This window comes from Asterias rubens, chromosome 20 (assembly GCF_902459465.1).
Source record: "Asterias rubens chromosome 20, eAstRub1.3, whole genome shotgun sequence".
NCBI classification, from domain to species: Eukaryota; Metazoa; Echinodermata; class Asteroidea; order Forcipulatida; family Asteriidae; genus Asterias; species Asterias rubens.
Genome location: NC_047081.1, coordinates 5,653,773 through 5,669,354, shown reverse-complemented (window position 1 = coordinate 5,669,354; position 15,582 = coordinate 5,653,773). Strand labels below are relative to the sequence as shown.

The 15,582-nt window shown below is 37.3% G+C and overlaps 1 protein-coding gene across 2 annotated transcripts in view; it reads left to right on the top strand.

Annotated features, from left to right (window-relative positions):
- Window positions 1–1,160: 1,160 nt before the first annotated feature.
- LOC117303776 (inactive ubiquitin carboxyl-terminal hydrolase 54-like) overlaps window positions 1,161–15,582 on the top strand; it is a 49,260-nt gene continuing 34,838 nt past the window's right edge. For both annotated transcript variants that reach the window (XM_033788128.1, XM_033788127.1), the window contains exons 1-5: window positions 1,161–1,353; window positions 8,033–8,195; window positions 10,005–10,097; window positions 12,885–13,019; window positions 13,657–13,770. In XM_033788128.1, the coding sequence (XP_033644019.1) occupies window positions 8,046–8,195; window positions 10,005–10,097; window positions 12,885–13,019; window positions 13,657–13,770 (492 nt within the window). In that variant the 5' untranslated portion in view covers window positions 1,161–1,353; window positions 8,033–8,045. The remainder of the gene's footprint in view (window positions 1,354–8,032; window positions 8,196–10,004; window positions 10,098–12,884; window positions 13,020–13,656; window positions 13,771–15,582) is intronic.

The window sequence follows — 15,582 nt, the reverse complement described above, 5'->3', positions numbered from 1 at the left end:
ACAGCTACGTCTAGATCAGCGCGTCTACCAGTGTTGAAGAATAGCAGACGCGCGCGATCTAGCCGTAGCTGTAGCCGAAGTCGCCGTTTCGGACACGGCCGTAGTACATGTATCATGTACATTACATTACTACGGAAGCCCATTAGTGCCACGTTGCGTTTCTCTTAAACGTGGTAGTGTTTTTCTTTCACCTGGTTGCCGCCACTCATTAACTGGCGGCCGCCACTTATTTAACTGGCCGTCGCCACTTAATAACCGGCGGCACTTAATAACCGGCGGCCGCCACTTAATTAACTGGCGGACGCCACTTATTAACTGGTGGTTGCCGGTTATTAGGTGGCGGCCGCCACTTATTTAACTGGCGGCCGCCACTTATTAACTAGCGCGGCGACTTAATAACTGCCTTTTTTTGTAGTGCCAGAAGTTGGACATCTTTCTTTTTTAACCTTTTTTGAGATGCTCGCCTTTGCTGTTATGAAATTTCATCTGACGACAACTACAGCGTGTATAAATCAGCTACGTGTGAACTGTGCTGTGATTGGACAATAATGACGTGCATTGACTGTTGTATAACAATTGTATAACAATTGTATAACAATTGCATAACATGTGTATAGGATTAGAGATATCCAGGTGTGCTGAGCGGATGCGGTACTTTTGTTGTTTTGGCGCGCTTTTGCTAGCGTGTATTGATTATTGCTGAGGCGTTCTGAAGCTGATGTTGTCCCGAGTGGACGTGTTTTTTAGAAGTTGAATAAAAGTTGGGAGTTAAGATTATCTGATTGTCGTTATGTTTTCCTGTTGGCGTTTTGTGACAGGTTTAATTAAACAAGATTAATTAACTGGCGGCCGCCAGTTAGTTAAGTGGTGGCCGCCACTTGATAACCGGCGGCCGCCACTTGATAACTGGCGGCCGCCAGTTAATTAAGTGGCGGCCGCCGGTTATTAAGTGGCCGCAACCAGGTGAAAGGGAAACACTACCACATGAAAGAGAAACCCTACAACGCTAAAGAGAAACGCAACGTGGCACTAATGGGCTTCCGTACATTACATTGTACATGTGGACACTGTACACATTTCATACACACTGGATGCACCCCACCGTACCGTACACAAACGTACACACAAGATAAATGTACGTACGTGTACGACGTCTTTTTTTATGTGTCAGTTTGATCGTGAATACTCAGTTCAGTACTACAATTTCTATATGAAAACATTTCGCTCTGCTCTCTGATGACAGGAAGCAACTCCGAAAAGTACGAAATAATGAACACATCTTTGGCGATTTCGTTGGATTCCTCAGTTTGCACACCAGTAATACTGCACGGCTGCCGTACTGCTTGGTGTTTGGTAAGTTGTATTAAGTTTTATATTTTAGTAATAATAGTATATAATAAATACAGTACGTTATCGACCCTCATATGTTTTCGGTCCCCAACTTTGATTCCCGTTTACCGCGAAATTGTGCAAGCTGCACCGGTGACAGAAGCTATGCAGTTCACTCACGGTCTGTATTTTCATCAGGCTTAATCATGCTGAGAATAAAGTTTCCTGTCGTTGGTTATTCTCAAACATTTATATAGTGATTGATTTTTGGTACTAATCACTAGTGCAATATTATGCCAACATTCAAATGAGTCAAAGAAACATCATCCAACCTCGAAAGTTCAAAACAAAATTACTATCTGCTAGATTGAGTTTCATTCTGCTTTAGTCACTAGATGAATCACGTGAGGTGGTTACTATTTAAATGCGTTTAAATGCGTTTAAATGCACAAAGAACAGCTATCGTCCAATCATTTGCCTCCTTTGACCCCAGTGAAGGCGCTGAACAGACGATTATTTAAAAGAGTCACTCATGGTCTCCAAGATCAGTAATGTGGATAACGCACGAAAGAGATGGGAAGCATCAAAAGCTCAAATATGGCCCCTGAACATTCTGGAAGTATCGCCGAGAGAAAAGTCACGAAATTTGGAAAATTTTAGCGGTTTAATTCGCTAAAAAAGGTATTTAATGGGAATAACAGTGTTCAGACCCAGTCTTCACTGTGTGGTAATGACCTTGGTTGGTGGCTAGTAATGACCTTGGTTGGTGGCTGGCTCGGTCCGTTAACAGCGCCAGCCAACAACCCGGTCATTACCACGCAGTGAAGACCAGGTCCTCGTCACTGTTATTCCCTAATTAATGCATTCTCTAGGCTACGAAAAAACATGTTTTTGTTTATATTTTGACTGAAAATTCAATTTGTTTACTTTTTTTTTCTTTGAAACACAAACTTTCATTTCTGTTTTACATAAAACCACACACCCTACTGATTATCAGCACTTTTGTTCAAGGGTTATAATCATGGTATAGCAATTGCCAAAGAAATTGCATTCATAGTGTACTACGTTTTCAAGGTACCATGGTCTTTATCATTGCTATGAAAAGGTCTCATTTTGTTCAGGAAAGGACACAAATTTAACAATTCACTTCATTTGGTAAAGTTTGATCTTTTGAAAAAGGCATTTCAAAGAATAAAACAATCAAACCAATTAAAAGTGGTAATAGAGTACCATATTATCACATGAACATATTTTATTTATTTTTGTTATGCACTGAAGATGGTAAAATGTGCGTGATACTAACCTGCACTTATAATGCATTAATGCAATGTAGCATAATTGTACATGGTAATCATTCGCGAGGCATTTTAGAGTAAATTGTTTATTCAGGGTAAACACAAGTTTTTTAAGTTGAGAAGTTATGCGTCTTTGTGAGGCAAATCAGTTTGTACCTTAAATGCTGTGTCCAACTGTTGTTTTTTTTATGTTCAGGAAAGGACATAATATTTATAAGGTTTAGTGCTCATAGAACCTTGTGCATTTCCTATGTTTAGTCAGTAAAGGTAGTAATGGCAAATGTTTTTGTTATAAATCACTGCAAGAGAAAACACTAGTTTAATTTGAGACAAGGATACAAGTGTATAATGCCCCATTAAGAAATACCTAGAAACTAATTATCAACCAGTGAAAATTGTTCCTTCATAAATACCCACAGTTTCGCTATTCTTATTGGTGGAGAGCGCGTCACGTGGGTTTGTATAAACATTTGTTTATGACCAGTAAAATGTGTTAAAAACATGGGTGTGACACGCGAGATTGCACCTGTGCATTCTCTTATAAGGAGTTGTTTACCCTAGGGCCTTACCATTTCATAGCTGGAGGGGTGTTGTGTTGAAAGAAATCATTGAACAATATATCATTTTTGCATTAACATGTATTTTACTTTTTGACCAAAGTATGTTGAAGTTTTTTGACCGAAAAAAGTGGAATGGGAATCAAAGTTTGTTGAATCGGTTTTCAACTAGTGGTTAAACCCGCCGAGGCCTGGTTCTTGATAATATACTTCGTCTCGGTAAAATTATCAAGAACCAGGCCTCGTTGGGTTTAAACCACTAGTTGAATACCTCTTCACCACACACTGATTCCCTTATTATTTATCGCAAAATATCAACAGTTTTTACCAAAAATGACCAACATGTGACAAAGCTCTGATAAATTTCACTTTTGAAATTTAGTAAGCTCATTCAATCATAACTTTTTAAAGACAGTGGACACTATTGGTAATTGTCAAAGACCAGTCTTATCACTTTCTGTATCTCAACATGCATAAAATAACAAACCTGTGAAAATTTGAGCTCAATTGGTCGCCAAAGTTGCGAGATAATAATGAAAGAAAAAACAACTCTGTCACACAAAGTTGTATGCTTTCAGATGCTTGATTTCGAGACCTCAAGTTCTAAATCTGAGGTCTCAAAATCAAATTGATGGAAAATTACTTTCTCGAAAACTACTCCACTTCAGAGGGAGCCGTTTCTCACAATGTTTTATATTACCAACCTCTCCCCACTACTCTTTACCAAGTAAGGTTTTATTGTATGCCAATAATTATTTTGAGTAATTACGTACCAATAGTGTCAACTGCCTTTAAAGAAACAATTAATTCAAATATTCTAAAACACTGTAACCAAAACAACTGTGACTGTCATGACTGCTCTTAGTTCTAACAGTAACCCCCCCCCCAATACGCCCAATTCTTTCTAAAAACAATCCCTTTCTTCTGTGTAGACACATACAAACATCAAAGAAATGTTTGTTTTTCAATGGCTTATTGTTTGGCTTTACAAAATACAGAGACCATTGTCTTCTACCAAAACAACATCCAAACAATCCTAGGATGGTTCATTACCAGAAACCATACCAAAACCATTTGCTTTCAAAGTCACAATGCTACTCTTGCGCTGGCTACTTGCTGAAATAGTTTCGAAGTTCCCGTACAGCCATAAACACATCGCTTATTCGCTAAAAACTGATAATATTGCCTGAACAAAGCCTAAGCACTCAGTCTCCTCCCTCCGTGCTCAGTCAACCTAATGTACACTTACATTGTATTTTTCTCTTGGCTTTGCCCTCAACCATTTGTTTTTGCCCCCCCCACCTCCTCCCTTAGTATAAAGAACAGTTCACTGTACATGACGCCTCATATGTTTTGTACATGATTCTCACTAAACTTCATTAACGACAAAGCTTTAAAAGTTTTCAAACTTTTGAGTGGGTTCCTTGCATGTCCTAATACAGAATTTCTAATTCGATGCATTTATCGACAATAAACTTTGTTGGCACACTTGCTTTTATCTCATGTTTTGCTGTCACATGGCTGCACATTATGACTGTACTCTGCCTTAGTTGTACAATTAAATGTTCTATTTTCCATAGGTAAAACTAGTTAAATTGATGTAGATTCCAAAAGATCTGTAAAAACAGTGTACAACATATGTTGTTAAAAAAAGGTGTCCTTTCCTGGGGTGGATTTCACAAAGGTAGTCCTAACTTAGGACTGGTCCTATCTCTTAGCATTGCCTAGGACTAGTCCTAAGTTAGGACTACCTTTGTGAAATCCACCCCTGAACACTTAAACAAACAGAAATTCAAACAAAAACATTCTAAAAAGTTAATTTTAATGATTTGACTCCAACTAAAATACAATTGAATTTAGTGGAAGGGGTTGGTATGAAACTTTAAACCAGCAAGTTCCTGACAAATATTGGATTTGGGTGCGACTTTTAGAGATTAATGTATATTCACAGATGTATTGTCCGTAAACGTGAGTCGGTAAATGACCTGTAAGAAAAAATCCCTTACAACCTCTTGTAATTTTGTTGGTTTAAATTTTCAAACATAAACTGTATTTCCAATGTAAGCATAGTTCATCCAATTTAAGTATTTTGGCTTTATTATACCAAGTATTTCGTTTAACTGTATGTTCAGGAGAGGACAATGCCGTTAAACGACGATGTCATGACAGCAAGCAAGGTTCCAGTCTGAATCTTTTTATAGTGGGTTAAATCTTGTAAGTGTAACCCTAGGTACATGTTTATATCCAAAATCTTTTATCTCTGACTTCCTATATAAAGAGGGGCGCCATGTTCAGGATAGGACACTTTTAACGTACTTTTGTGTAGCATACGCAACAGCAGCTATATCAAATTTACTTCTGATTTCCAAATTCCAATCTTTTTACATTTGATTACTGGAGTACGTACATGTAGGGTCATTTTGACAGGCAATACGTTTTGTTTCCTTTCTTTTAATTTTGGAATATAATACCATGTTCAGGAAAGGACATTTTGAAAAAAACATTTAACAGCTACATCAACATCTTACTCAAAATGGCAGAACAAAAAAATGAGTACATGTTGGTCGATCCTAATAAAATTTGGTATACAGAGTTTGGGGAAATACTCCAATGTCCTTGCAAGTCTGGGTGGTTGCAATGGCATTTATTTTTTATTTCTCACTAATTGCAGTTTCTAGAAAATGTGAGTGAGACTCCAAATCTTGTACTTTAGCACCTATATGAGCGTATCATTTGAGAACCGTAATACGTAGAGCTATGAAATTTGTTCTGGAGATTGCTACCACATACAGGTTCTAACACGACAAAAATCAGCAAATTCCAACAAAGTCTTCTTTTAAAATAAAGCACCCATTACCCATTTTTCATTTTGCAACCTTTCTCGCGAAGTTGCCCATGTACATTTATGTACTTGTATAGTACTGTGGCATGTCTAGTGCTACAAATGTACATTAGCCCTACATGTATATAGGACTCTTCCTCTGTACACAGATACAGAATCCTAACTATTAAGGCCTGTTTCTGGGCCGGAAAATTTCCAAAGCTTCATAACTCAAATCTTACCTGCAACAAGCCACTAATTTCAACAGATTCACATTCTATGGTGGCATACATTTTTCTGCGGTGGGTTTTGGTCGTCATATATTCTTCACAAATCTGTAATTTTCATGAAATGATGCAGCTCCCAACGTTAAAAAAATTCCTGTTTTGATCGTTTCTCACAGTGTTGTCTGCTGCCGTGTGTATGCGTATACATTCGCATGCAAGACGCATGATGCAAGCTTAGACGCATGAATTATTGGTCACTGTATCTTGACTGCACAGCGTTAACACACAAATGCAACGCAAGATTTTCGCGTCTTGCGTCTTGCATACACACGGCAGACTGTGAGAGTGCGAACAAAAATGGGAATTCTTTAACGTTGGAAGCTGCATTATTTCATGAAAAGGACGGATTTGTGAAGAGTTATGACGATCAAAACCCACCGCAGAAAAATGTATGCTGCCATGGAATGTGAATCTGTTGAAATTATTGGCTTCTTGCAGGTAAGATTTAAGTTACGAAGCTTTGAAAATTTTCCAGAAATGTACCCTGATATCCAGGACGTCACTGTAGTATAATACGAAAGTGTAAGGCTGCCAGGGCTAATGCTATACCACAAGCTGTTGAATGCAGGGTTTGGACAATGGGCTTGAGGTTGAACACAATGGGCTGGAGGAGGAACACAATGGCTGGCATCATCATGTTGATTTGGTCAAATGTGTAGCATTCTTGAAGAGTTGCTAGCTGAGAAAGCTGGAAATCAGGCTCAAAAATGTCCTGAAATTCACACAGATACAATGTAGCATGAACTCACAGTAGAAAGTTATCTAGAGTAGTCAGTGTGGCGTGCTCTTCCTGATGGTATAAGATTCAGAGTGTTTATGTATCTGAAACTAGGTAAAATGAGTAGAAATACATGTATCAGAGCAAGTCGTGGAGTGTGCACACTAAGCGCCATCTTACAACACACTGGGCGCCATCTTTCACATTGAAAAAAACAAAACAGGCAATAAACAGTGGAGATACCATTTTGAGAACAGATGGGCAAAGAGCAACCATCGATGTTATCTTCTGTTGATTGGTACTGCACCAATGCCCCTTCTCAGTCAGCCATGTCAGGGGACACAGGCAGGGTCAGTTGGTCGGATGAAATTGATGTTGTGTTGTTTAATTACAGGGAGTGTCGTGGCCGAGCGGTTAAGAGCACCGAATTCAAACTCTGGTGTTTCTGATCAGCAGAGTGTGGGTTCGATTCCCCAGCCGTGACACTCGTGTCCTTAAGCAAGACACATAACCATTGCTTCGTCCTTCGGATGGGACGTAAAGCCGTTGGTCCCACGTGTTGTGTAAAACGCATGTAAAAGAACCCAGTGCACTTATCGAAAAGAGAAGGGGTTCGCCCCGGTGTTCCTGGCTGGATTGGCAGCATATTGCGCCACAGCACCTTGTAAACCATTACATGGCGCTTAAGGATTAGGTCTTATATCTCAAAAATTCACCCCACTCCTTGCAGTAATAATACCTGGCGCTTTGTATCCTTTGGCAAAAGGCGCGTTATAAATACGGTTATTATTATTATTATTATTATTAATATTATTATTATTATTAGTTTAGGGATTTTTTTCAATGCCCTCCAGAAACATGGAGCATCTTGGAATTATGTTCCTGTGTGTCGAAAATATACGTGTGAAATATGGAAAATATAGATGAGGGACCATGATTCCCCAAAACAAAATTTAAAATTAGCCCTGCTCCTGATAAAAAAATGTACTTTAAATTTAGTGTGTATGTATTTTTTTTTTTGGCAGGTAATATTTTGAAATGGCCACCTGGTATCAAAGTCTTGCCAGTCAAAGCCGACAGACAGCAGCACATGTCTGGCAACCAAGAAACACTAGTTCAGTCATATTTTCAAAAGGATTACTGAATGCACCAGGAGAAAACAACTGCTTTCTAAACAGTGCAGTACAGGTATGTGCAAGTATACAAACCACGTGTGAAACATAATGAGATCATCACATCTTGTGGAGATGTCATTCATACAACTTTACAACCATCCATTTAACTTCAAAACGTGGTTTTGGTTTTTATTTATTATTTTGCAAAATCATTGATTTCAAAAAACATCTCACTACCTACTTTCTTGTGTGTTGATTGTACAATGTCCTGTAGTCCAGGAGAACTGAACATGAACTGTGACATTGAGTACAACTAACATTTTTTTGCTGAAATGAGTCCTCCAGGGGGTCCCTTTTAAGAATCTAATGCATGCCCAGCTGGCAGGGTTGAGCATTTTTTTTTATTGCCAAAAATCACTTTTCCCATATGTTTGTGTACAAACGCTCATCAATGTGTTTTATATGATAACAACAGAACTCTTCACATGTTTTCTCGACAAGGAATACTTTTAGGTGTGTACATACCAGATCTTACACGTAGATATTAATTCAGACACAAGGTTAATAATATTATTTATTATTGGGCATGCATTGGAATTGCATACTAGACACCTTGAGTTGCAGTCAATGTCACGCTTTACCTATATTTTGGGGTTTGGCTCCTGGACTACTGGTACAAAACCCCCTTGCCCCCTTGGATCTTGAGTTATAGTCTTTGTAGGGTCAGATCCAAAACTACCCCTACATGAACGACGTTGAAAGAAAAAAATTAGCTGCTTATATTCACAAGTCAGTTGTGCTCTATTATTGGAAAAATGTTTTATCTCCAACAAAAGACGTTGCCATGGTAGCGACCAAGTATAAAAAAGTGACGGGACTGAATGAAGAAATAATTTGGGGTCCAAAAATATGAAAACACATAAGTTGTTGATTTTTGACAACACTTATGAAAATGGTACATTGCAAAGTTTCATTCATAGATCAATTTGCTTTATCATAATACCAATTTTAACAAATGATGTCAAAACAGGACTGGACTGAATGCAGACTTGTTTGAAATGAAAACAATTAATACTTTTATCACTTCCTAGAGACAAGCCAAACTGCCAGAAGCACAAAGGTAAACTCCTCCTCTAGCGATAATTAAGGGAATCAATGTGTGGTGAAGAGCTTTTCAACTAGTGGTTTAATCCCAACGAGGCCTGGTTCTTGATAATTTTACCTTGGTAAAATTTTGACTGTTACATTTGCCTCGTGAAATGGAACAGTCCAAATTTTCACGAGGTAAATTATCAAGAACCAGACCTCGGCGGGTTTAAACCACTAGTTGAAAACCGATTCAACATACTTTGATTCCCATTCATAAATGCCTTTTTGGTTAAAAGGCGTAATAAAGTAAGAAACTCTGTAAAACTAATCCGTTTCCGAGTGCTTGAGCTCTGTATGTTTCCACCTCCATGGTATGTTCAGTATACATGTTGAATGTACATGTACGATGTCCGTACGCGTGTGTTTTCTGGTTCCGTTCGTGCGCATGTGCATATAGTCTTGGTGCATATTCGCTGGTTTTCCTTTCACACACAGCGCGGCCAAATCACCGACAGCGCCTGCATCGCCCGTAGCAAGAAATGCTTGCATCAAGACTAGTGCGGACAACCAGTTATAAACGCTGGTCATTATCAACGGTTTAAACACCCCAACGTGACGCGCTCTCCACCAATAGGAATATCGAAACTGAGGTATTTATGAATACATGTTTAACTGGGTTAATTTTTTACAATAATGCTTTGGACTTTTGGACACTTTACATGTATATTACCCAATATGAAGCAATGAACTATACTGCAACAGTACTCATCATTTGCATTTATAATATGTATAGGTTCTGTGGCATTTAGATGTATTCAGAAGAAGTTTCCGGGAGATGGGAGGTCATGCTTGCATGGGCAATGCCTGTATCTTCTGTGCACTAAAGGTGAGTTTATGTCAAATGTACAGTACGTAGGGGGAACATCATGTACATTGTAGGCAACCTTCTCCAACAGTGCAGTTAAAGGGTATTGTACTTTTTCCTAACAAAAAAACACCATGTCCACAGATTTACATTAAACTTACACAGTTTGAAGAGTATGATAGTAGAAAGCTTCCCTTGAAATTTTACTTACCGAGGTGCTGTAGTTTTTGAGAAATGAGTAAAAGTAATAATTTTCGTTTCAGATTTAGCATGTAAAAACGCATTAACCAGTTATGCTATGGTTTTGGTATAATATCATAACTGGTTAAGGGGATTTTACATGCGCAAATAGTTTTGGTCTCATGAGACCAAAATGATTTTGTGACTTGTTTTACTCATTTCTCAAAAACTACACAACCTTAGTTAGTAATATTAGAAGGGAAGCTTTCTACTATCATTATCTTCAAACCCTGTAAGTTTAATGTTAATCTGTGGACATTTTGAAAAAGTACCCAAATCCTTTAACAGCAATTAGCATGAACCAACAAAGTAACCTTAGAAAAATGTGTCATACTTGTGTTGACCATAGAAGAGATAAATATTTTTGTATAACAAGATGCCTACTTTTAATTTATTCTTTCTTTCACTGTTTCCTCAAAGCATAACTTTCAAGCATGGTGTGCCAATGCAAACAAAATATGTTGACTGTAAAGCAATCCAAAATCGAAAGTTCTCCATTTTTTTTCACAAGGATTGGGTACACACATCAAGAGAGAAAGGTTGAAGTTAATAATAAATTGAAGCTCCAGATACTTGGCAAACTAAAACAGCCACCCCTATGTTTTCACTGTTCAACCTACATACTATTTGCTTGTTTGTTTGTTTGGATGTTCGTTTGGGTGTTTCTTTGGGTGTTTGTTTGTTGTGGATTTTTGGTTGGTCTCAGTTGGGTTTGTTAGTTAGGGAGCGTCTCAAAAGTCGGAACGGCTATGCCCGCAGGAATGTTCCGCCGGGAATACTCGAGCGAATCGCGGAAACTATCCAATGTTCTCAGTGGGAACAGTGCGTATGCTCTGTGGATCTGTAGCGTGTTCCCAGTCAGCGATCCTGTGGGAACAACGAAAGCATACTGTATTCCCAGCGGACATTTCTACGGGAACATTCCATTCCTACGGGAATATTCACAACTGGGTTGTGTTGTTTCAATTGGTTTGTTATTTCACGTCAGTGTAAAGCGAACTCCCGGCAGTGCTTGTCGCGATCAATCATCAACAACACTGTAGAGATAAGTTTTTGTTTAATTTTAAAACTAAGTTTAATTTAAAGGCAGTGGACACTTTTGGTAATTGTCAAAGACTAGCCTTCACAGTTGGTGTATCTCAACATACATGTATGCATAAAATAACTAACCTGTGAAAATTTGAGCTCAATCGGTCATCAAAGTTGCGAGATAATAATGAAAGAAAAAAACACCCTTGTCACACGAAGTTGTGTGCGTTTAGATGGTCGATTTCGAGACCTCAAGTTCTAAATCTGAAGTCTCGAAATCAAATTCGTGGAAAATTACTTCTTTCTCGAAAACTATGGCACTTCAGAGGGAGCCATTTCTCACAATGTTTTATACCATCAACCTCTCCCTATTACTCGTCACCAAGAAAAGTTTTATGCTAATAATTATTTTGAGTAATTACCAATAGTGTCCACTGCCTTTAACATTGATGTACCATGGCAACACGATTAAAGCTGAACGCGGCGTAAAAAAACCTAAATACTTTTTGCAATATCATTCGTGGACAATCTAGGACCTCTAACGCATGCGAAATACTATTGTTCAAATACAAATCAACATTACACACAATGGGGATATACTGAATCAACGAATCGGAAGGACCAAATTTGTAAATTAATACATAGCTTAATAGTTTAACAGTTTTGAAAATAAAATCGTAATGAAAGTACAAATTAATAGAACGTTATTTTCAATCTCATTCTGTGTAATTGATAAATTAATAGGTTTTATTAACTGATAGGAATTGTCACTCGTGCCAATTCGTGATTGGGTTACTGGCTGCGTGCTTGACGAATTGATTCACAGTATGCCCGCGTATTCCCAGCGGAACGTTCCGCTGAGCATACTGCATAGTTCCAGCGGATCGTTTGCGTGTTCCCACAGGATCGTTGTCGTATGCCCACTGGATCGCTGTCGTATTCCCTGTGGAACGTTCCAATCGTTCCGACTTTTGAGACGCTCCCTTAAGTGTGATTGTTAAAATTTATTGTCTTTGTTTTTATCTAATTTTAGTTCTCATAGCGTCTCTTTTGACTTTCGCTTTTAAATTTGTAATGTTTCTTGTGTATAAATATTCACCTGTGCTTTAAAAAAATTTTATATATAAAAATGTAAATCTGTGTTTTAATTCAGTCTCTGGACTGCAACAAACAGATGTTTTTACAATAAACCAGTAATAATAATAATAATACTACACATGTACATGTTCAGATACCCCTATGTTCTGCTCAATCTATGTTCTGCCACCCGGGAGTGTTTTAAGTGTCATTTTTTGAGAAATGCTAGTTAACCTTAATTTTCAAAAACTGTTTATATTGAGTTCTGTTGAGTTATATTTCTGCTGTTAGTTTTAATGTAAAATTACTGGACAAGTTTTTCTTGATTTTGTATTGTAGTAATGATACCTTTAATTGTGATTCATTAGCTCATTCTGGACTAAAATTAATCTATTTTATTATAAACTCATGAATTATAGTCAAATGTCATTTATGAATTATCCAACATTTTTTTAAACTTAGGTATTGTTTACACAGCTGAGATATAGTGACAGACAGTCCCTACCTCCTGATGCATTGCGGAGGGCACTTGCAGTAGCCTTCAAAGATGAACTGCGCTTTCAGCTTGGATGTATGGATGATGCCGCAGAATGTTTTGTAAGATAAACTTAAAATTATTCAATCATTACATCAGGCGTGAGAATTCTCTCCCATTCAGCAATTTTCTTTGAATATTGGAGGCAAAAAAATTACCTCTCTGAGTTCAATGTGAATCCATTTTTTTTCTTCAATTAAGGGCGGAGAGGGGGGTAGGGGTTACACGATTACATGTGGAACCAACCGATCATCCGACGTACGCTTACATTTTTATTGTTCCGATAAATGTAAACAAAGTTACTGAAAAGTATCGTAAAAGGCTGACCAATGATGATCAACAATGTACATGATGTGCCCCAAATCATCTGCTTGCGTCTTTTGTTGAGTCCCCTTTATTTTGTGGTCTGGTCATTTGCGCAGTGCTTTGCAATGTGGGTATTTGCTGTTGATTACTTCATGAAACATAACTCCAACTCAAGTAACATGCCTGTAATATTTTGTTCACAGGACTCTGGGAAAGTTCTGAGTATAAAGTGCTAACACACACCGCTGTATTTTTTCATTCCTCTTTTTCATTCCTCAAGGTTCGCAGTATGACAACATGAATGTCATTCTGACTCCAGACCCAGCATGCTATCACATGCATCACCAGTGTATCAACTTGTCTAATATGCTAAATCTGTTTCTTGACTTTTAGGAAAACATCTTGTCACGTATCCATTTCCATCTTGCACATGAGACAAAAGAAGAATTGTGTGATGCTAAACATTGCATCCCCCATCGCAAGTTTGCCATGACTCTCATTGAACATGTAAGTAAATAGAAGTTTCTTTCCATATTTCTCATTAAATATAGCATGAATGATTGACATGAAAAATGATGTGAGCACCCCACAGCCATAACAATAGCTAAGGTACTTGTACATTGATTCAAACACAGCTTAAAGGATTGGGGTACTTTTTTTGTAACACAAAACACAATGTCCACAGATTTACATTAAACTTACACCGTTTGAGAATAAAGATAGTAGAAAGCGTAACTTAAAATATTAGTTGCGGAGGTGCTGTGCATGTAGTTTTTACTCATTTCTCAAAAACTACAGCACCTCAGCAAGTAATATTTTCAGGGAAGCTTTCTACTATCATTACATGTATCTTCAAACTGTGTTTTTTGCCCTACAAACAGTACATAGACCCTTTGAGCTGATGATTGTATAACAGTTGTCCAAGCTGATGGTTGTACAACAATCATCTTAACTGATGGTTGTACAACAATCATCCTAGATTAAGGTTGTATAACAATCATCCTAGATTAAGGTTGTACAACAATCATCTTAGATTAAGGTTGTACAACAATCATCCTAGATTAAGGTTGTATAACAATCATCATAGATTAAGGTTGTACAACAATCATCCTAGATTAAGGTTGTACAACAATCATCATAGATTAAGGTTGTACAACAATCATCCTAGATTAAGGTTGTACAACAATCATCCTAGATTAAGGTTGTTCAACAATCATCCTAGATTAAGGTTGTATAACAATCATCTTAGATTAAGGTTGTACAACAATCATCTTAGATTAAGGTTGTATAACAATCATCATAGATTAAGGTTGTACAACAATCATCCTAGATTAAGGTTGTACAACAATCATCATAGATTAAGGTTGTACAACAATCATCCTAGATTAAGGTTGTATAACAATCATCCTAGATTAAGGTTGTACAACAATCATCCTAGATTAAGGTTGTACAACAATCATCTTAGATTAAGGTTGTACAACAATCATCTTAGATTAAGGTTGTACAACAATCATCCTAGATTAAGGTTGTACAACAATCATCTTAGATTAAGGTTGTACAACAATCATCTTAGCGGATGGTTGTATAACAATCATCCTAGATTAAGGTTGTACAGCAATCATCTTAGATTAAGGTTGTACAACAATCATCTTAGATTAAGGTTATACAACAATCATCCTAGATTAAGGTTGTACAACAATCATGCTAGATTAAGGTTGTACAGCAATCATCTTAGATTAAGGTTGTACAACAATCATCTTAGATTAAGGTTGTACAACAATCATCCTAGATTAAGGTTGTATAACAATCATCTTAGGTTAAGGTTGTACAACAATCATCCTAGATTAAGGTTGTATAACAATCATCTTAGATTAAGGTTATACAACAATCATCCTAGATTAAGGTTGTATAACAATCATCTTAGATTAAGGTTATACAACAATCATCCTAGATTAAGGTTGTATAACAATCATCCCAGATTAAGGTTATACAACAATCATCCTAGATTAAGGTTGTACAACAATCATCTTAGATTAAGGTTGTACAACAATCATCCTAGATTAAGGTTGTACAACAATCATCCTAGATTAAGGTTATACAACAATCATCCTAGATTAAGGTTGTACAACAATCATCTTAGATTAAGGTTGTACAACAATCATCCTAGATTAAGGTTGTATAACAATCATCTTAGATTAAGGTTGTACAACAATCATCCTAGATTAAGGTTGTACAACAATCATCCTAGATTTAGGTTGTACAACAATCATCGTAGATTAAGGTTGTACAACAATCATGCTAGATTAAGGTTGTATAACA